Source organism: Triplophysa dalaica, chromosome 3 (genome assembly GCF_015846415.1).
Source record: "Triplophysa dalaica isolate WHDGS20190420 chromosome 3, ASM1584641v1, whole genome shotgun sequence".
Classification (NCBI taxonomy): domain Eukaryota; kingdom Metazoa; phylum Chordata; class Actinopteri; order Cypriniformes; family Nemacheilidae; genus Triplophysa; species Triplophysa dalaica.
The window spans coordinates 11,619,918-11,643,052 of NC_079544.1; the positions used below are offsets into that span (position 1 = coordinate 11,619,918).

The 23,135-nt window shown below is 37.4% G+C and overlaps 1 protein-coding gene across 3 annotated transcripts in view; it reads right to left on the minus strand.

The window, feature by feature from the left end:
* Nucleotides 1-1,408: 1,408 nt before the first annotated feature.
* vav3b (vav 3 guanine nucleotide exchange factor b) overlaps nucleotides 1,409-23,135 on the minus strand; it is a 33,190-nt gene continuing 11,463 nt past the window's right edge. Inside the window, exons 11-28 of one of the 3 annotated variants that reach the window (XM_056743233.1) lie at nucleotides 21,938-22,006; nucleotides 20,616-20,702; nucleotides 20,395-20,480; nucleotides 20,186-20,318; nucleotides 17,925-18,034; nucleotides 17,059-17,160; nucleotides 16,164-16,261; nucleotides 16,030-16,052; nucleotides 15,258-15,291; nucleotides 12,905-13,035; nucleotides 11,106-11,171; nucleotides 9,970-10,004; nucleotides 9,747-9,863; nucleotides 9,284-9,371; nucleotides 8,532-8,646; nucleotides 4,946-5,020; nucleotides 4,516-4,664; nucleotides 1,409-2,890 (exon numbers count right to left, since the gene is read on the minus strand). In XM_056743233.1, the coding sequence (XP_056599211.1) occupies nucleotides 2,849-2,890; nucleotides 4,516-4,664; nucleotides 4,946-5,020; nucleotides 8,532-8,646; nucleotides 9,284-9,371; nucleotides 9,747-9,863; nucleotides 9,970-10,004; nucleotides 11,106-11,171; nucleotides 12,905-13,035; nucleotides 15,258-15,291; nucleotides 16,030-16,052; nucleotides 16,164-16,261; nucleotides 17,059-17,160; nucleotides 17,925-18,034; nucleotides 20,186-20,318; nucleotides 20,395-20,480; nucleotides 20,616-20,702; nucleotides 21,938-22,006 (1,560 nt within the window). In that variant the 3' untranslated portion in view covers nucleotides 1,409-2,848. Of the gene's footprint in view, nucleotides 2,891-4,515; nucleotides 4,665-4,945; nucleotides 5,021-8,531; nucleotides 8,647-9,283; nucleotides 9,372-9,746; nucleotides 9,864-9,969; nucleotides 10,005-11,105; nucleotides 11,172-12,904; nucleotides 13,036-15,257; nucleotides 15,292-16,029; nucleotides 16,053-16,163; nucleotides 16,262-17,058; nucleotides 17,161-17,924; nucleotides 18,035-20,185; nucleotides 20,319-20,394; nucleotides 20,481-20,615; nucleotides 20,703-21,937; nucleotides 22,007-23,135 lie in introns of those variants that run through there. The other 2 variants (XM_056743234.1, XM_056743235.1) reach the window with 2 other exon arrangements.

Consider the following 23,135-nt stretch of genomic DNA (forward strand, 5'->3'; position numbering starts at 1 on the left):
ATCAATTGGGTTTAAGGTTTCCTCAATATTTTGTCATAGTTTGAAATCTCTATACCTGTTGTATACCGCACAGTAAATGCAGTAAAATTTTTGACTGCAGAAAAAATCTGCCCAATGATGCTGACAGCGTTTACATCTTTTTGGAATTAACATAATAATGAGATTCTGACATATAAAGAAGATTTTTTGTTGCTCATCTAACTTGTATTGACAATTTAAGAGCTCCGACTTCAGGGTTAGAGTAGTTGTGTTGTATTATTTTAGTTTTAATGTATTAATATAATCGCCTATCAACATTTTTGACTGATGTTTTAAAGCAAAATTAGTTTGAACATAAAAGCAAGCGGTTCAGTTGTACAATTTACTAAAATATTGATTCTGGAGGTTCCTTGAGACTGTAGTGTACGGCACTGTTATGTATTCAGTGTTTTCTTTTTTGTTCTCTCTCTCTAAGTCTGTCTCCCTCTAGGTGGCGGTGTGACCCCAAATTGAATGGAGTTCCTGATTGGACTGTTCCGTTTCGGGTTTTGTTTTTAAGGGCTGCTTTAACACTCCTAATGGTCCATTTTGGGCCATTTGGGCTCTTGTTGGGTTTACCCCGAATTCGGTTATGTTGGACCTTTGAATTTTGATTTTGTTATGTTCTTAGTTATTATCTAAGATGTAAGTTTGAGAATCTATGAAACTTCGTTACTTGGTGTTTCATTTAGTATTGATGATTTGTCTTTGTTCTTACTTTAAGGGAAGTAGGGAGTGAGTCGCCATCTTTATTTGCCGGTATTCATTTTTCCCTCTGTTTCGAGCTCAGGAAGTAAGGTCAATTGATTGTCTTTTGTTTCTTTTATTTGTTAAGACGTTTAGGTTATTTAGTTGGGTATTTACAAAAGTAGTGGTTTTGTTTATTGTTTTGGCATTGACCACTCCTGAATAGAAACCCTTATTTATTTTGTGTTTCCTTTATGTAATAAAAAGATTTCTTTACAAAGGTTACATTTTGTGTGGATATTCGTTTATGTTGCGATCGACCCTAGACGGGTCGTAACACCACACATTGAGTTTATAAAAGTTTTGCATAAATACGTGATGTCGATGAAAAGTGCTCATAAACAGCTGTTTAAATAGTACCCTCACTTGAAATGAGAGGATTGGAGCAAGAAACAATATTCCTTATTGTTAACAAGAGGATAGATGAAACATAGCAGCAACAAGCATGTCAGAAGAGTATTGAGAAAGAAGACTGACTTTAAAATGGCCTATAAAATGTCCATATTTGTTTTTCTTATGAAGTCTCATTAAATTAAATGTATTGTATGTATTAGTAAATATGTATTTATTTCGATGGAAAACAGAAAACCTGAACCAACAGAAGTTGCCATAAGAAACCTGTAAATGGCATCATTTAGTAAAATACAATATGGTATGTGGTCATCAACAAACAAAACATTTAGGATAAAAAAACAACAACAACATTATGATGTGAAATGTACTAGAGCACTATTCTAGGTCACTAACCAAATAAGCAAATATATGACATTGAACATGTTAACCTGTCTACACAAGGTCATATTCTCTTTCTTCTGTTGAAGCACACAGAACGCTTCTGGAACATTGTCAAATCATGCTGCTATAACATGAAATATCAGCCCATGCCAGTTTGAGTGCATGCTGTCATTAAACCAAAAGAGGGACATGCCAAACACTAAACAATGCTCAAATTCATGTGATTTTTTGTTTAAGAGCCAAATTGGTATTGTGAAAAAATATAAATTGTATAAAACTGTATAAAAACGATGTGTTGTTTGGAATCCCTCCGTATCAAAACATACAAGATCAATTCTGTGTGATGCCTGAACAGCAAAACTGTATCAAGACGTCTTTTCAGAAAATGCAGTTTCCTAATAAGGGTACATGTACAGGGTATTTCATGTATTGTACAGTTTGTCACCAAAAGTATTATTTAATTTGTCAGTTTTCTTCTGGCCAATTTTTGGGGTGTATTACTGTGCCTAGTGGCCCTACTGCAAACAGTGAACGGTTAACTTCTTTACTCCTTCAGCTGCATGACAAGAGAGAGAAAACCGAGTTTTAAAACCTGTGCCAACAACATTCTGCTAGTGTTTGGGAGCACCTGAGGTTTAGAAACAGACAGAGCGGATGACTGATCACAGCGCAGTGCGTTAGCCCAGCTGAGATGGATATCGCGCTGAACGGCAGGTCTCCTGTCACCGCGCCGTGCTCCGAGTGCCCCGATGCTAAGTGTTATCAGAGCTAAAGCGGAGGAGGCAGCGAAGTATTCTTCGTGACAGCTCGCGTGGTGTCTCGCCACAGCCGAACTTTGCAGAGTCAGACCGGCAAATGACATCATCAATTATAGCACAAGGTGAGCAAAAAGCACTGCATAAAGGTCGCAGAGCCTGAAAAAAATACGACCAGCTCAGGGCTTTTCTCTCTGCGTGCCACTCCTGAGTTTATGGGAGGTCCGGCATAGCACAGAAATGGAGTTAAAATTTTTAGAAGCCAGAGAAAGGGGGGGTCCTAGGCCCTGTGTGAAGATTTCCGGAGGTGACAGGGTGATCGAGAGGGAGAGAAAGTAGGGGAGACAAGAGAGAGAGATGTCTGGATGTGGTGAAGAGTGCATATGGAGCAGCAAGGGAGATTCATAACTAATTAAACAGTCAAAGCCGACGAGGCTCGGATGCGTCACACTGCAGGTTTCAACTGCAGTCCACCAGCTCCCATCACAAGAGCTTGATAATTGCTTCCTGTTCCTTGATCAATCAGATGGCTCATCACTAGCAGCCTAGTGAGGAATTTCCAGTAGTGCAATGTTGGAAACTTCTAGCTGTGGTCATTCCTCTTCCTCCACGTAGGTCGATGGGAACCATCCCACCTGTAATTAAAACAGCGGCGGTGAATAAAGTGTCATTATCACAGGGTTATATTTAATAATGATGTGCGCAGAAGAATCACTAAGAGCAGTTCTGTCAACTTCTGTCATCGCCTCCAGTTAATTGTCGATCTTAATGCACTCGAGCAGATGAAATGATTGAAGAAAAAGAAATCAAATAAGGCCTGAAGACACATTCAGGTGTCTTGTGTCATGGGCAGCTCTACAGTAGTTAAAAAGAGATGATTGTTGCCTAAGGGCATTGTTAAAGGATGGGTTCAACTAATTTTAATAGGCTGTTTTCCTAAATCTGTATTGATAGACGTAAAACAATTGAAGTATGACGAAGAGTCCATAAGAGATCAATGACAAGCTCAAGAATCTTTAGTACTATCTTTTAGTACTTTAGTGAAGCATCAGGGGTAATTGAATGGCAAGTCTAACACCCTGTCAACACTGGATGTGAGCACCCACCCATCATAAGGGTATATCACAGCAGCAGCTACGCTAATTATTCTCTTTATTCTCTTTCCGCCTCTGCCTCGGGATGCCCATCCCGAGGTAGGAAGAAGTTCCACCATGTCCAGACGACCGACAGATGCCCATCCCGAGGTAGGAAGAAGTTCCACCATGTCCAGACGACCGACAGATGCCCATCCCCAATTTGAGATTACACCAGATACAGCTGCAGACTGACTGACCATCCCAGCTCCATCTAAGGCAATTCCACCAGCTGCCAAGAGAAATATGACCATCGGACCATCCCAGCTCAGACCACTACATCCCCAACCAAGAGCAAAGACGGACTATTTGTCTTATTAATGCTGAAGTTACAATATTTGGTATTAAATGCTAAACTAAAATCACATGTCACCAGTCTGAGTGCAGCTATGACACGTCAGAGGGGATCTGGCCCTCCCGGTTGAGCCTGGTTTCTCCCGAGGTTTTTTTTCTCCATTAATCAATCATTGGAGTTTGGGTTCCTCGCCACAGCAGGGCAGTGTTGGCCTGCTCACCGGGAGACTGCATTCATTCATTTATTTATTTAGAAATTAGATGTTATTTATTAGAATGAACTTACTCGTTGTATAAATACCATGCACTGTGCTGTGTTTTAACTTTTCTGTTTTTCCTGTTTGCCCCTGTAAAGCTGCTTTGAAACAATACACATTGTGAAAAGCGCTATATAAATAAACTTGAATTGAATTGAATTGAATATCACACTTACAGAAGATTTGATTCTAAAACACATTTATAATATCATAGAAAATAATTGACCATTATGAATTTTGTCATTATCATGCATCCCTACCATGATCATTCTAAAAGTGACAATGTAACAAAATCTAACTTCACCGTTTTTCCCCAACAAAGGAAATAAAGATGACCAAAACATTTTTTGTAAGAGGACTTCATGAATAAGATTAACCCTCAACATTATTTTTTGGTTGACGAGACTTAGATTTTTATAATATATTTAATTTTTTATTGTGTTAGATTAAAAACTTGGGCCACTAAAAGCTCTCCTCAATTTAACAAATAAACTTTGACTAATGGTGAATCAACCCTTTACCTGCATCAAAACCATCTGAGCAGAAATTGCATTAGAATAACAGGTTTGTCCTCACCCGGCCGTTGACCTCTCCTTTCCACCATCCGTTAGCACACTTGATATAAATCTTCACCAGGTCTCCCACCTGCATTGACAGTTCCCGTGTGTCTCTGGAGCCGAAATCGTACCGTGCCAGTGCGATGCCAACCACTCTTGGGGTCAATACTGAGCAAGAGGTGATGTCAGAGAAAAATGCAGTCAGAGAAATACAACATGCCAATAATGATGAATGCACCACATAAGTTGGAGCAAACGACTGGACACAAATGGTACCGCATCACACTCAGACACAAATTCATAACCTCAAACATTCACTCACTTCATAATTCTACATTCTTCACTTAGAAAACAAATATACACTATAGAGGGGGTGCAGGAAAGACAAGGAGAATTTTCTAGAATGTCTGAAAGGGAAAATGAATAAGACAGGTGGCTGATAGCTGTACCTGACCAGAAGGGTGAAGGAGGAACAAAACTGTAGCTGGTGGGACTCAAAATGGAAAGCCCACACAGCTCTGGAGCTTTGGATCCAAACAGTGGCAGAGTGAAAAAAGAAGGAACATAAAAACCAACAGAGCTTAACTGAGAAAATGTGCACAAAACAAGGATAGAAAAGCTGCACATAAGTAAACGATCAAAACTATCAAGCATACTGAAATATACATAGATTAAAATAAAAAAGACATAATGAAGGGTGAGAAATCTGTCATGGTTTATTTCTAAACACCCTGGACATTCTTTTCACATACAGTAATAAAAGTTAAAATGGGTGCGCGGCGCTCTTAAGCTCCATTTAGTCCACTGAATGCATACAATGGCTTTGTTGGAGTCACTGAAAATCTCATGCCAAACCTGACGTTAAATCACAAGCCCATTATGATAATTATTTATTTTATTGACCTTAAACACATCAAACACTGCCATACTTGGGAGCTACACATGGAGAGCTATCAACAAATATAGAGCAGAAAAAGAAGCCTAACCCTTACGCAACTAAAATATATGGGAATACACTGGAAAATATAATGCGATATATTAAATAATATATGTCCATATATTGGAACCAAGAGCTTATATTTTTCAATATATGAAAAGCAGCAATTCCTTATATATTATTCAGTATATTGTAGCGTATAGCATTAACAATGTATTATTCTCTATTTCTTTGAATGTATATTAAAATATATAATATATTCACATTTAAAATATAGCCAAATATATTTTCATTCCTTAAGGGAAGTAATATAGACTTTGCAAAATATGGTTCCTTTCAGTCAATATTGAGGATGATCGAATGATACCAGAATTTTCACTTTATGGGTGAACTATCCCTAAATAAATCTCAATATAAAAAAATCCCTCCTTTTGTCCCAGTTGATCGGGTAGCATTTGCCAAGAACACACAAATGTGTAGTGTACCTGGCCCTGTCACTAACCCAGCTGTGATACCTCTTATACAGAGTAGGAGTCCTGTTGCCATCTGAACGCCCATCTGAGCATCCAGGGCTTTATTATATGTAAACTAGCAAACGTCAAACCACAATATGTTTGCCTGCCTGCTTTGCATCTCCTCTGGGGAAAACAAGCGTTAGACAACAAGCCAACTACTTTTTCACATACACAAAAGAAATCGCCCGCAGAAATCATGCAGCTAATCAGAAGCTCATCCGGATCACATTTGGAATTGAATCGGCGTGATATCTGCTTTGCAAATAACTTTTCTCCTCACATTAGCTTATCAAAAACAACTCTAATATCTCCCTTTTTGCTCTGCATGTTTACCAGACACTGAACGCTTGCGGATGTGTCACATCGCCCACACGTCGACTGATCTGTTGTTGTATTCGTGTGTGCTTTGGTTTGGGGCACATCATTGAAAGGATTGTCCCAGGATGCATTGCGGGCCCGTATTTTCTGCTGAGGTTTCTGAAAGGCTGAATCACCGTGAGTGGCAGTCGAGCGTAAACATCTCTAACAAGCGGAAGATGCCAAAAGATAGAGGCAAAAGAAAGGACAAACAAAAAAGCCAAAATTCCCAATTCGCATCCTGTCTCAATCCCCAGAATCCTGTTCTCTCTGGCAACGGAGCTGTGCTTCTTCTCAGAGCCTTTTCCAACCCGAAACATGTTCTGTGTTCAATGAAGCTGACTTTTTCTACGTTTTCCCTGGATGTCCTTTCATTCCGCGGTACAGATTGTGTTTTTTCTGTGAGGTAGAAAAACAGTCAAGTGCTCTGGAACGCTATCACAGGTCCCCACAGGTGAGTGGGAGCTTAGCATCCATCAATGCTTTTTCCTGTAACTCAAAGCAAACTGTCATGTAACATCAGAGAGACTGATGCTGCTGCTTCAGCGGAGCGCCGGTGTCTTGTTTAGCCGAAGTCCTCTCTCGCGTCGCCTGCAGTGGCGGCGGAGCCGAACACAAACAGCCTTTTCACTGCTGCCATGCCCTAGAAGTGCAGGGCCTGGCTTACAGAATCTGTCTCCTTTGAGGAACCATCTTGGCCAATGAGAACTGAAGCAGGGGTGTACGTTTATTTACAATGAAAGCAATAGCTCTTACGTGTGTGCATGGGCATCACTTTGTCTTAGTATTGGTGGGAGAGTTTGCAGACATGCTGGTTGTATACTCATGAGATAGCAAACTCTGAGCTCAATAAGGTCATGTACAAATAATTTTAACTATTGGTTCTATGATGAATTGATCTGTAGTACAGGAGGTGTTTTTAAGTCTTTCTAAGGCATTGTTTAGTAAAAAAATGGATTAGAATATACTGTATCTATATTATGTTTATAATATGACTCCCTCATTGCACAAATGATTAATATTTATTTTCAGTTTGTCTGAAAAATGATGTGCACTTTGACTTTGTATCTGATTATAAACGGTTCATAAAATTAATATTAATGCCGATATTTTAATATTATATTTTATTTTATTTTTAATTATAATTATTATCATAAGCAGATATCTTTGAAATAGAGACTAAAGAATAGACAAACTTATAAGGGATAAGCATTTCTGTCAATTTAATCTAGTCCCATTGTAGCCTACACAACTTCAACTTATTTAAAATAATAGACCAAGTCAAACTAAAGTGAACCAGCAGTGTTTTGCGTTTACAATGCATTTAATAAACGCATTTCCTACGATGATTTAGAACATCTGCAGTGCTCTCTAATATGAAATACACACAGATTTAAGACAAAACTCAAGTTTTCACGTGTTGTGAAAAGCTCTTGTAAACATACAGTAAACAGTGAACCACACACCCATCAACAAGTTTTCCTCCTTCTGTTCTTCAAATCTATATTTCTGCAAGCCCACGACTCTGTATGTAACAGGTCTCATGCATGTCGCTGTGTCTGACAAACAGGTCACCTTTGCCGGGCATTTATCATTGCTGGCAAACAATACGCATATGCAGTTTTGATTGGATACATATACATTCATATCCACTTCATCCAACGCACTTTGCGTTCTTAAGTTTCCAACTACGAGGAGTGAGAAATCCGCCACTTCAGGTCGTGCTGTGTAGTGCGAACTGATCAGATCGTTTGAACTAATTCTAGAACCTATTATGACGGTTTTTCCCATTGTTCAATTAACGCTTTCAAAAGAATCGACTCAAAAGAATCAATCACTCAGGAATGCCCGTAAAAAGAGACGACGATCCTAAAATTGCGTCGCATTTATAATCCATATTTTAAAATGAAGGAACGAAGGAGCATCACGGAGTGTAATGAAGTAAAAGTTCAGATTTTCTATTAGAAATATACTCAAGAAAGAGTAAAAGTACCCACTTTAAATTTTACTTAAAAGTACATATTTTCCAAAATGTGCACACACACTAGCACCATGTCTAGTGTTTGACGTTTATGTTTAATGAATAGAGTCAGAGGAGGTGTTAGGAGAGAAGCTGTCTCCCAAACAGCCACAAACAAACGTGAAAAGCCAACTTTGTCTACTTCCATGAAAAGAGACAGTAATATGGCAAAGAAGCTAATGACAAGATGTGCGTATGGCACTTACCAGGAGCACTGAAAATGAGTCCTCTAGCCAGCTCTTTGTAGGGCACCTGAAGAGTAGTTTCCAGAGTACGGAAACCCTCTTTCAGCGAGTTCTGTTTGTAATATTCCACCAAACCCTGTATAGAATCACAACTCAAGATCACAAACTTATTTCATTTTAGTCACCAGAGATCACTGAAAAAAACATTCAAAACTGAATTTATTACACGTTTTGCACACACTGAGACTTGCAGAGGAACTATCGTATCACCATTGTTTTTTTGGCAACCCCAGATTAATTTATAGTACCATGAAGATTTTTTTGCTGACCATTCAAGTGGTCAGATGAATTAAATAAACATTACATATTTAATCACGTAATCCTTCCTACTTTTTGATGTTACATGCAAGGTCATCCTTTATTACCATGGCATACATCAAAGTACCATGGTATAACCATAACTGTTACATTGAAAAATGTAGTGGGAATAAAATGAACAAGTGGGAATAAAATGAAGCAAGTATGAGTATTGATGACTCTGATGGATTAATAGCTGGAACCACCTTGTCAGGCCCTTCTGATCGACACATAAAGTATGCAAAATGATATACAGAAATATGCAAATCAGCAAAGGTTCTGGAACTCTGTAAAAAGCAGGTCTCTGCAGCACAGTTAGTGAATTATAGCACCCTACATATGTTTTCATACAGTTAGGAAAAATGAAACAGATGAAGATGAAACCAACTGCTGCAATCCAACTAAAACCTACTTACTAACAAAGTCTTGAACATCCTGCTCTCAGCAATGTAGAAACAGCCTTCCTTGATGAGGATCTTAATGTGCTTCACATTGTTTTTGTACCTGCAGATTGAGATAAAATGATTCTAACCTTCGTGCTCAGAGAATCAAAAATACAATGTAAAGATTACAGACAACTTCAGGTTGAGGTGTAAAACATGCATCTATAAAATGTAAATTTGTATGTAAATGAAGCCTAAACCACACGTATCATGTTGCGTGAAGATAAGTCACTGACCATGTGGATGTTATAAATCGAACTGTATGCAAATTTCATGATCCACTGCATGGAGATGCACGGTGGTTGATGCATGGAGAAAGTCGAGCTTTGCATGCAAAAGGACGCCCTTGGCATGCGAGGACCCCGCCGCCATCCGTCACACTAATAAACATATTCTTGCATGCACATTCATGAAGCCAGATAATAGCCAGACGTACTTGATGCTGATGGCATATTCTCTCCTCTCCCGGCTCCTGTATCTCACCAGGTAGGTGCCGTTTTCTCTCCCCATGAGTTCGGCTTCAGCGTGGTGCCTCTCCATGGGTCCGGCAAACCTGCTTGCGCCAGACCAGCGTATGTGATGATAAAACTGAATCAACAATGCTTACCACATGCAATTCATGTCGCATGCAGACACATGGAGAGTCAGATGTGACTTACCAAGGTTGGGCTGAAAAGTCGACTGTCCTGGGAACCTGAAAATCAGGAATGTCTTAAATGATGGTCTCTTCAGCACATACACATACCAGCTTAGCAATAATTGCCACATTATATATAGAATCGCAGGAAAAAAAATTAAGAGACCATTCCAAATTTCAATTTAAGCAACATTTCTAGATGTATTGTGGCCATTTAAGTCCAGTGTCTGTTGAATGTCAACAAAATCAAACCTCAGGAGTGACAAAGTCATCCTTCAGAAATTTGAAAGACTGACAGCATGACATAATAAAACTGTGATAAAAACCAAGGTTATCACATAAAAAAATGTTTTGGAACTTCAATGCATTGACAATACAAATGTGTATTTTCACGTTGTATTTCACTTGTCTTTGCAGTATTTGAAGTCTGAAAAAATAAAGGGCATCTTTTCTGTTATTTTGACCCATTTCTCCAGTTTTAAATAAATGCAAATAGAAACAATATTTTTATCTGAAACTTGGGAGAAATCTTGTTAGTACCGGAGGATAGAGGGAGATGAAAATTGCTTTGTAGAGCTGTTTGTCCATTTAAGGGCTCCTGTACAAAACATGGCGGTGCAACATGGCGAATACAATGTATGTAGGCCCACTATGTAGATATAAACAGCTTATTCTAAGGTAATACAAACATTATGGCTCATTATGAAGGTCTTTATACACCTCTGAATAAATAGTTTTGTATATTATATTTCATTTTTGTCAATGGATCCTCCTAAAAATCCCACACTGCTCCTTTAAACAAAAATTACCATTTTACCCAAGCCCATACCTATAAATAGTAAATTCAGAAAATAAAACAAAAAATAGAGTGGATAAACTTGTCTCTTGATTTTTTCCACAGCTGTATTTAAGTTGAAGTCATTTTGGGAAAAATTCTGTTTTCTACATAGAATCATCTTACAAAATGTAAAGAACATTCTGTGAAAATATAACCTTGATATCTTGAAATTAATGCTTTGATGGCATCTCATTTTTTGATTCTGAGACTGGTTTTTACATTTACTTATATATTACAGAGCATATTTATTGCACAGTAACATAAAACTATAACTTGAGTATTAAAATGAATATAGAAACCATTCGAATAGGCATACTTACACATGGGCATGGCTTAACTGCATCGCTCGGAAAGAAGCCTATCTCTTCCGTCCTCGGAATCTTGCCCTGCCAGGATGCATGGTTGTTAACTGCATTATTTTTGCCTCGGGGTGATGCTCCCCTCCCTTTCCCTTTAATAAATCTAAGACAATTAGCTCACAACATGCAGTGAATCTCCTTTAAAGCCACACTTAATTACCGTTCAGACCCTGCCCACGGTTTAGCATCAGAAAAAAAGCATCATCTAACGCTGCATAATCACACAGCTTTCAGAATTCGTGAATCATTGCACTCATTCAAAAATAAGCCATTGTTGGATGTTGCTGCTCTGAGCGCATTTGGATTTATGAATTACATTAGACCTAAATTCTGTGTAATGCAATACGCTGTATTGAGCAATCACGGATCTGGATATTTTTGGATAAAAGCAGACAATTCCCACACCTGACTCAGTCAAGAACAGCTGGGAGAGGTCATAATAAAGTGTGAATGTGGTGGAACCAGATGCCAAATTTGAGCAGACTGTGATCGATTGGCTGAAGGTTTAACTTAGGTTGGGATGAGTTTGAATCTGCCTCTCCTCAAACAACTAAACCTAAGAAAAAAAATCTGCCTTTCCTTTAAGATCAACTATGAAATAAATTTCAGCATAATGCATCTCTGCCACAAATTAGATTGGAACCCCAACGTTGAACTGTATCCATGATTTATTTGCCTTAATAATGTTTCACATCGCTTTGGAAAGCCCTTTATATTTGTTACGCTACCGATAAGCGTATGATAAAGATTAAACTTATTACCCCATTAGAGTAAACAGTTGGCAGCCTAAAGGATCAAATGAAATTACAGTGATCGATTGCACTGTTCTGGCAACAGGACAGAGATAATTGTCTTCCAGTAACATTGGAGATGGATGCTCAGTCTTCTGTAATTCCATTCTTCGGTGTCATGGGACCCTGAAGATTTAGTAGCCTTATTAGGAGTTAAGTGTCGTTTCACACAAGATAAAATAAAGCAGTGATGTGCATTATCATTCAACGTGCATTATCATTCAAAGGCAGCGCTCCTCGCTCCCCTCCGTGACCTGCCTGTCGTGTGAAGAACCACGGCTGACACGCAGGTCTAGCCGCTGCCTGTTGCAGTCTGTTGGCTTAGTGAATCTCTTGGCATCCATTTCTAAGCTGTACATTTTTTTGCTACCTTTGTGTGTGCTATCAGGCAGAAATGGCACAGCATAAAGCATGGGAAATCTCGCTAAGTGTCTATTCCCTGCCGAGCTGTTTGAGGTGCGTCGGCCAGATTGGAGCGACACTAGGAGGAAGATGAGGTTTTAGTGCCACCATAAACCACGGAGAAAAAGACTCGCAGCGGCCGGGCATGGGCATATATAAATAAAACAGGAACAATCTGTGACAATAAACTGGGGACAAAAAGGGTTAGGCCCAAGCGTTTGACTAGGAGAAAACTATGTTCAATCCTTTGAAAATCTGGTTTTCATGTTTATAATCTGAGTGTGTACACGAATCTTGCATATTAGCTTTAAGCTCGATATCTAGTACATATCTTAATCAAGTATTAAAACATGGACATAAAACATGACCTCACATGAGCGTGGGTGAAATTACCAGTAAAATTAATGAGCAGCGTATTATTATGCCTGTCAGTGTTAAAAAAGCTGGCTACATGGAACGAGATAATAATAATTGAATGTAATTTTCATAATGTCTAACAGCCCAATTGTCACGGTATACAAACTGGTCATTAAGTTATTAGGAACATGCTAATGTGTTTAATCAGACCTGCCACCAGGAACTGTGTGGATCGGCACAGACGAGCTCTATGATATCACCCATCTGAACACTTAGAGGCGGACCACCATGAGGACTAGGGATGCCGAAATAGTCTCTGATGACAAGCATTTTAGGTAACCCTGTAAAGACATGAAATACACACAAAGAACATAAACAACAGAGCATTAAATCTAGCAAAGTTGTAAACAAAAAACAAGAATTTTAAACAACATAAATCGACTACATTATGTTTCTGGTCTTTCTGAAATAAAAAGGTTTGCCTTCGTATTTTGTCTTTGATTATTACATGCATTTATATTTTATTTTTTAACTACCAACAACCAATTCCAGGTTGATAAATTCAATTTCTGCTTTCTTTCTTCAATATCCTGTTACACTTATTTTCAATTCTTCAGAGTACAATATAGAATGAGTTGCCAACATATTTCTAAATACACAATATAGTAGAGTGAAAAAAGATTGCAGATGTATGTCCAAAATTGTCAAAATCTGACAATAGAGTGATTAGAGAAGTCTCTCTACACATCTCTCCCCAAAGATCACACAACAGAAAAAAGCTCCTAAACCAGCAAATCACCCGATGCAGAAAATTAACTCCAGCAATTAAACTGCTGGTCTCAAACTACACAGAAAAATTGTTTACCCATATGCTTTTGCTTAATAAGGAAATATTCTCAAAGCGGCCCTTAATGAACATCTTATGAAAATTAATTTCCCATCAAAATAACACCCTCTGACTCTCCTCCAGCACTGCACTGTGCTGAAACTCTCTGGATGGCTTTTAGCTTTGGTTTTATTTCTAAATCCAACCCTTCAAATCAATGAATGTGTACAGTTTTCTGGACAACATAAAGTGATGCATTGCAGCCCATCCGCTAAATCACAGACAGTCACACCAGTCAACCAACGATCATCAGATCTTGCGAAGCTGTTTCATACTCTTAAGTCTAAGTTTATGACTCTTGATAAGGCTCAAGAACAGAATAAATTTACCCTGAAGCCACAGACTAATGTTGGGGGTTTCTTCTAGCATAAAACGACTTCTTTAGGATCTAGTCCATACGCTAGTTGTTTTTTATACGGCCAGGTGCCCAGGTCTTAAAGTGGACCATAAAATCAGTTGTTTTATGTGTGTTGGAGAGGTTTAGGGAGGTCTGCTGGCCTGAACAGAAGACTTCCTTGGATTCTAGGGCGAGGACCTTAATTATCAAAACTAAGAATTGACATGCACATAAGAAAAATATTATGTTATTATTATAAGGTTTATTCATATAATTACAGTTAAATTAGCCTTTTAGGAAAAAAAATAGAAACAGTGATTGTGGTTTTGAGCATATAATGTATTATACAAGTAAATATCAAAATATACTGTACATTTTTGACAGGAATCAAACGCATGACCATGAGCTGCTGATGCAATACTCGGCCAATTGAGCTATAGAACACATTTCTCTTTCCAAGCTTTTTATCAAAACAATCACAGCCCTTCCAGCCTCCACTGCATGGGAATGTCTCTACAGCACATCAGGTTTGTTATTTACTCCCAGAAGAGCACAACCAAACTGCAACAATTTTTTAAATCAGCACCTGTTTAAGCTGAGCACGAACTTTCCACATTCTGCAAATAAATTCATGTTGCAATGATTTTCCACGAAAATGAGAAGCTCCCCCTGACTGTTTACATGTAATAGCTTTCAGAATGACAAATCTCATGTGTTTTTGTGTGTGTTTTTACAGCTGCTATGATACAATTGAAATAGTAAAAAGTGCTATCAAAATAAAGTTGACTTGACACTATGCACTTAAACTACTTACTAGTGTATGAATTTTAGAAGGGTCAAGGTTGGAACACTAAGAATTTTCATTATTGGGGGAAGTATCCCTTTAAAGTTTCTTTGGTAAACGTTATTGTTGTTTTCTAAATTTCACTTTAATTGTATTAACTCAAAGTTTATCACTCAGTGGATTAAAAACATTTAGTAACTCTTATAAAAAGTAATTTCAATAGGTGAGAAGGAAATATATGACAATATTAAATATTATGAAATGGTGCAAGAGAGAACCTTTTCTCATCATTATTCAGAAGGTATGGCCACCATGCATTATCACCTGGGGTGGCCACATAAATCTCTATGTCATTCACAGTCATTCACAGAATCACGCATACATTTCACAGAATTTAGCAACCAGATGAAGCTTATCATGCAAGCGGTAACCTTGCTGATATCTAGGACCAAATTTTTATGTTTATATCCAATAGATATTTTGTTTTAAAAAGCAAATATCTTTACAAAGACAATCATACTGCATTAAACAAATAGTGAATAGAATGCTTGCTTACCCTGGTCTTGCTGTTGCTTAAGTATAGTGTGTCTCTATGAAATAAGATAGGAGAAAGAATATCATTAAATTCAATCAATAATTCTGTGTTAATTTATACACTGGCACGACCAATTCCTATAGCAAAGCTCTTCAAATTTGTAATAGAGTTGAAGTCCAACATCATATTCTGGTAAAGGTGGCGAAAGAGAGCTGTTACATTATAATAATGCATTTCATTTCTGCATTTAAAGAATGTACAATACTACATAGTATATTATGTATACTTTATTATAATGCTCACAATAATCAAAGAAAGTTGCATTTCCATTTTAGTTGATGAATTTTGAGAGTAAATGACACATAACCACAGGTTAACTTGAAGTAAAAAGTAATTTTGTTTTTTTATTAAAAGCATGGGCTATTTTATTGTGTCAGTACAGTAAACGTTTGTTTAAAATGACAACAGAATGTATATTTAAACAAAATGTGTACAATTTCTGGAGCACATGGTACCTACAGTATATAAAGGAACTATGAATTTTATTTTATTTTCTAGATTTACGATGTAAATTCGTATTTAAGTAGATTGTGGTACATAAAGTCTTCAGGTTTTACATTTACATTTACATTTAGGCATTTGGCAGACGCTTTTATCCAAAGTGACTTACATTGCTTTTTCCTATACATTTTACACAGGTATTTGGAATCCCCTGGGAGCGAACCCACAACCTTGCGTGGTTAACGCAATGCTCTTACCACTGAGCTACAGGAAAGCTTCTATTTAATCTTACCTGAGGCTTTGGAACAACAGCAACTAAATTATAATGAGAGCAAAAGAAAAAGAAAGAGTAAGAATAAAAATACTAGTCCAAAAATGTTATTTGAAAGTCATTTCAAATAAAAAGTGTCAATCTTTTTCGTTCACCTTCACTTGCCCTTCCACAGACTCCTAGTCTTCCCAGGCAACCTTTATGAGCCCCTATACCACACTCTGGACACAAGTATCCCTGGTTAAAAATTCCCCTATAAAGCAGGAGTAGAGAATACGTGACAGAGTTTATCTGACTGACACATTAATATTATAGACCCCACAATATTGAAATCAGACTTTTGTGTGTTTTAGTCCATATCAGTTAGTTTACCATGATTGCAAAACATGGTTAATGGCAGTGATGTCACTGGCTATTTTAACATGAAGAATGTCCCCATCAGTGTGTCATACTTGAACAAAACAATTCAACACCTGAAATAAAACTTTAATTACTACAAATTATTTAAGGGGTCTTTCAGTTCACCTAAAAATGACAATTCGATATACATTTACTCACTCTCAAGTTGTTCCAAATCTGTATAAATTGCATTGTTCTAATGAACAAAAAGAAAGATATTTGGAAATATGTCTGTATTGGCCACCATTGATAGGAAAATTGCTTTATACATTATACATTATATTTGTTAAATTAAAAGAAGATATTTTGAAGAATGTAGGAAAGCAAACAGTTCTGGGCCACTTTCTATTTCTACTGTGGAACTCAATGGTGGAGAAGAACTGTTTGGTCACAAGCATTCTTACAAATATCTCTCTCTGTGTTCATCAAAATATATTTATATAGATTTGGAACAACTTGAGGATGAGTAAAAATATTGACTTACTCACTATTGAGTATTTTTTATTTGAGGGTGAACTGTCCCTTCAACACCACGAATATTGGATTAACTTTTTGTTAGCTGTCTTTTCTGTGAAATTGTGTTTTGCATTTCTAACTGCAATTTTCGAACACACAATCAACAGAGGTCTCAGAAGTGCAATGACAGCTCACCTGAGAAGCATATGACAGGAGCTGCAGGTGGTGGCCCTCTCGAAGGTGTTCATTCTAAACCGATGTGAGTTAAAGGTGGCATTCTCGGGACGTATATTGGATCTGCAAATAAAATAATATATAATAGCATGAGCTCAGACACACTAAATGCGTGGGTTAAAATACCCGTTTAAAAGAACACAGTGAACGGTGACTGAATGTTAGGTGAACGTTGTGGCCCGTGAGGATCACACCTTCAGATTCTGGGCACGAGTCAGAGCAGCGGGGAAGCTCTTTACCCGAACGACTCTAAGATTGATTCCTGCATCAAGTGAGCCATGAGCATGCGGCAGGTGTAATTTGTTGTTTGAACGCACTCTACAGATCATCACGTTCATCCACACATATGGATGCACGTACAGACGCACATTTTTAAAGGGTGACATTAAAATCAAGCCGGTGAGGAAACATATGATTACTACATCTCAGCTTAAGAGATAGAACCTTCCTTTTCATCTCCAATTCACGACTCCACGTACGTTCTTTTTTAATTCTCCAATGCACATTTCCCTTGCAAGTATACTGAACCATAAAAACTCAACATGATCCTTCAAAAAGAATCACATCCTATGTTATTGTACTAGAAAACCAAGCTGCATTACGTCGGATGACATCACCTCCGATGCCCTGTTGAATTCAGGATCAACATTTGATGATATCTGAGGATTGTTTAATCCAAAGTATCTATTATATCAACAAGTTATCTTCTTAACACGTTATCCCTTGGAGTTGCATAAAGCCAAGCAATGGAAGTCAGTTTTGTCGGCATTAGCATCACTCGGTCAATGAACAGACTCAATCGATAAGGAAGTCAATGAGAAACTCACATGGCCATCTCAAATTGGTCCAGCCATTTCTTCTTCAGCTCGCTGGTTTTAAACAGGAACTCAAAGCCAATCTGTCCCTGCTGGTGGGTGAGGAAGAACCCGTAGCACCACTGTCAAAAACAACAACACAAAAAAGAAATGTCTTTATATAAAATTGATCTCATTTGCATTTTAAGATCTATCTTTCAGTTATGTTCAGATATGCATACATTATGTACGGCATGTTGTACTGAAGATTCAATATAGCCGTTGCTTAGGAATATTAACAGGTTGTGGTGTTTGGTATAAAGCTCTGAAGTGATGGGAGACAGCAGTGAGGGTGGTGGGTGAGGGAATTTGAGGCTCATTTTATGCAGTGGTAGTCAGCCAGGGGCAACCTTGAGGGAGTGGATACATTCATCTCCAACTATTACCATTCAGTGTGTATGTGAAAATCAGAAATGTATGTGTGTGTATGTGCAAGTCTGTGTAGCATTTGCACATGTTACTAAGGGCTACTGGATGCCATCCTGTCAGATTAAGAATGATGTGTTCAAGTATTTTGGAAACACTTTGAAATTTTAATAAAAAATATCATTTAAGGGTCTACAGATAATTTACTTTCATGTATGAATATATATTTGACCAAGCTGACAAGGTTTCAAATATTTCTCTATCCACAATAAAGACCTTTAACAAATGATTTGTTTTACAATGCGTAAAAATGATCTTATTATAAAGTGTTATCATCTTTTTAATGATGTTAATGTATCTATTTTATGTGTGTCTGTGTTTAGGTAGTTGTGCATAGGGCTTGTCGATGAGGTGATGAAATAAGATCCATCAGTGTTGTAAATGTGTTTATATGTCTTGAAAAGGGGCAGAAAGGCACTTCAAACAGAAAAGCCAGCAGGGCTTTGCCTGCCCAAGGTCTCCTCGAGACAGATTTCACTAGACCATCTGTTCATAAGAAGCCTTCCTTTTGGTGAAAGGCATAAAAGAGAAAAAAATATCAAAAGTTTAAAGACACATCCACATTATTTTTAAATCTATATCATTACAGCTAAGCTCAAAAAGGACATCCAAAATCCAGAAGGTAACCTGAGGTTGCACTTTCGCCTTATACCAATATTAAAAGAAAAAAAGTTTGGCATACATACATATATACATATCTATACTATATGTATAATGATATATAAGTTGTCTTGTATGTGGAATATATCGTATATACAATATATACAGTACAAATTATACATGTATGTTCATATATATTCATATATTACAATTTCAACAAATCAAAAATCGTGGTTAATAACTCTCTTCCTGTTGGATTCCTGGTCGGGCTTCAATAGAGAACGTTTGTATTCTGGTGTAAATTTGTATATTTGATTTCCTGATAATCACATATTTTTTTATAGGATCTGAAAAACATTACTAAATGAAAAAAGGATATAAGAACAAAACAATAACAATTTACACTAAAAAACATTTTCAGAGGTTTAAAACCCACCTGACTTCAAATGAATCGTGTTGCCTTCATGAGTATCACTGAATGTTTCTATCGATTTTAATAGTTGTGTATGAGTTCCTTGATTGTCCTTAACAGATGAATCTCAACATCATAAAGTCACTGCCGGACATGAGTCAAATATAGAGAAATGCTGAAAAAGTAACAGTTCGGCAGGACCTGGATAATTTTTCGGTAGATCTGTGGACAATTTAATGACTCGGGACAAACAAGAAACCCTTAAAAAAGTATGACAAAGCATAAACCTTCCATTTATTGCGCAGATAACATTGTCCAGTTTTAATAATCGGGGGATGTAAACTTTTGACCTGTACTATTTTAGAAATTCTTTGGTGTGAACTTTATGTAAACATTTCCTTCATACAATAACTTTTTCAGGGTAGGACTACATGAAAATAAACCATATTTTTCAAAATTCCTCATCTTTTTCCCAAATTTCCGGCATTTTCACGATTCTGCAAGGTGGATGTAAACTATTGAATTCGAACTATATCTATGGTGTCTCCTGCTCATCACAAACATTCTGGACAGTGTTCCTAGTGGCAAATCCAAACCCCATTCCACAGGAAAGCCCTTGGTATCAGTACTGACATAATTTCCATTGTCTAGTACACTTGAGCCATGATAGTTATCTTGTTAGTCTTGTTAGATAGTTATCTAGCCAATCTTGTTTAACCTTCAAGATTAGACAATAATCATGAAGATTTTATATTCTAGTCCAAGATACAGTTTTGTTACTATATTTCACACTGACCTTTCTGCATTCCTTGTCACTGGTGGGGTTATCTGTAATCTTGAAATGGTTGAGGTCGATCACTTCCTTCATCTCATAGATGTCCCCGCGCCGCTTACAGACGATTACAGCCACATCAAACAAAAAAATATGCCTGCAGCATTGACACATATCATGAAGACATTAAAACAACAGTGAACTACAGTGAACTTTATTGTATCAAGGTTTACCTGTCCTGTCTTTTCTTGTCAATGTTCGACAACAAACGAACTTCACCATCACCCTTTGGTCTTCCATAAGAAAGCAATGACGTATTCTGTTCATGAAAAGATACTATAAGCAGTGGACAGGTTTTTGGATGTTTGCTAGAGAAAAAAACTATAGAAAATGTGTGTTGAATGTTTGTTAAAACAGTAAACATTGACCATGATTTTTCGTATGAAGAACTTACCAAATTCTCAATTGATCTTTGATACTGATCAATCTCCCTTAGAGTCTCAACGTCTCTTTTAACCTCATTTACATACTGGGCTAGATCCTGAGTAACAAAAGAAAACATAATCGGCATGTACATTTCTATCCTCTAAAACCAAAACAAGCAGTAGACATAAAGTAGGAGTGTCTGTGTACTTTTTAAACAGGGAAACAAAGGAAAATTATTAAGGAAGCAGAAATATTCAGGATTCTATTATATGTCGACCACCCAAGGGAAATCTCAGTCAGCAAACACAAAAATATTTTTTATCTTGCATTCTGTAGTTTTATATGAGACGTATAGTTTCTTCCCATTTAAAACATGCAGTTCTACATAAGGATGAAATCCCAAGCTTAGTGTGATTGACGTTTTTCTAATAATGATTAATATTAGCTCTTGTTTGCACTAAAATTAACTCTATATATCTTATGCAAATAATTACTTTAATACTAATAATGTCATAAACCAGCTTTGCACTTGCGACTGACCAAGGATGTCGTAAACTTCCATCAATGACTCTTCTTGCACCTGGAGAAACCCTGTTAACTGCTTTGTACAAAAGGTCATATTTCCTTGCATCTGTTAATACAATTAAGATGTCCTCTGGAACATTTTTAAATCATGCTGAGATAATGGAACATTGGTTTCATTAAAGCAAAAAGAGGACATCCATATGCATATACCTATATATCCAAACGGATGAAATGAAATATATCCACTATTTCTATCTGCAAAGACCATTGTTTCATTTAATCAGCGACTACAAACATCTTCACACAATGAAAGACCCCACTGGGATGAGGTAAATCTCATCTGATTTCCATTTTAAAAGGAAGACTCTGATGAGAACACTCACTTATGATTCAAAATTAAAAGCACCATTTTCCAAGCAGGCAGGCAGGTAGACAGTCGCTGTCTGAGCAACTCTCACAGCTCCCATCCAGCTAAACCAATCAACACTGAGATGATAATTCCAACAAATTAAATCATCGCAGGCCTCCGTTCCATTACCGCTTCTCGCATAACCATTAATCTACTTTCTAACTACACCGCCAGCGAGACTGAAATGAGTCTTTGACATCACTTCATGCTGAAACTCAATGTCCTCATCAACATTAAAAACATGCAGAGCTTTTGACTTATACGGAAAGATTTCACATAAAAGAAAAAATCAGGCACGGTGCAGAGAACAGGCTCTTGAACATTTCATAATAGTCTGATAAAAGTGAAAATTGTTACTTTATGTAAGTTTATACAATAAAATACAGAAGATGCCTGTATTTGAAATCTATACTTACTCTCATGGCATCGAGGGCTAAACGGAGGTTGCTTTTTTCTGTGCCGTCGCTGGTATATTTGACCAATTCCTAAATGAAAATGTATACAAATATGTGTTAAGTCAGAATTGTGTTCAGGATCTGTTTTATATCATGGAATGTGAACACAAGTTTTTCATCACAACACCTTGTTAAGAACTTAGGAAAGCTGTCAAATTTTTCTGAAAGCCCAGTGACAGAGAAAAGACAAAGACGCCAAGTTTCCAATAAGCGTTCCAGGTTCAGGGAACAGTCAGTTTTGTGAGGAATGCTGGAAATTCTGATTGGAACCAGATTTGTTCTCTGAGATAAAGAAGAACTGAACAGAACCTTAGGAATCTATGCTAGAAAATAGCAAATTAACATGATAAACAAATCTGTTCTTTGGATTTGTGTGCAAACAAACCACTGAACCATGCTGGGAGAGAAATGGTGCCGTTCCAAGTGTGAAATCTGTGCAGCTCATCAGAACCATGCATTTGTTTTGACTTCTATCAAATGCTGCTGAAGAGAGACAAACAGCCCAATCAGAGCAAGTAAACAATGTGCTTAGAAAGTTCAACACGCTGTAGATTTACATTCTGACCTAGTTCAATGCTCTGACTCTGTGACTTTGATGTTTTCAACTTGGCTCATATATAATTCGGGACCGAATGTGGATAACCCCTTTCAAATAACCAGGTTTCTTTATATTAGGAACACCCATTACTAATAAAGCCACATAATCAAGTGCATACACACGCAATGTTTGAGGCAAACCAGAGCATGAAAGAGAGAGTTGCGTCAACACTGTGTAATCCAATGGGTCAGTTTTTTTTTAGCAACGGTGGATCATTGTGCCTCTTGTCAGTTCACAAACATTGCTAACAACGCAACAGAGCTGCAGCAGAACAGACCAATTGACATTATTTTTTAAAAGCAGCCATGCAACAGTGTTTCATGCATTCTGACTTCTCTACTAAACGTGCTGTCTTCTCATGCTTAATATGGTCAACTTGGGTGTATTACGTAGTATTTCTGTGCTTGATAAACTCCCCCAGAGATCATACAGGTTTCAGAAAGTTTTTTTTCGAACATATTAAACTGTTTTGTAACAACTTTTGTTAGTCCCTTATTGGACAATTCTCCCGGAAAAGCATGTGGCGCGGCCACACAGCAGCAAGGAGAGCATAAGATGCAA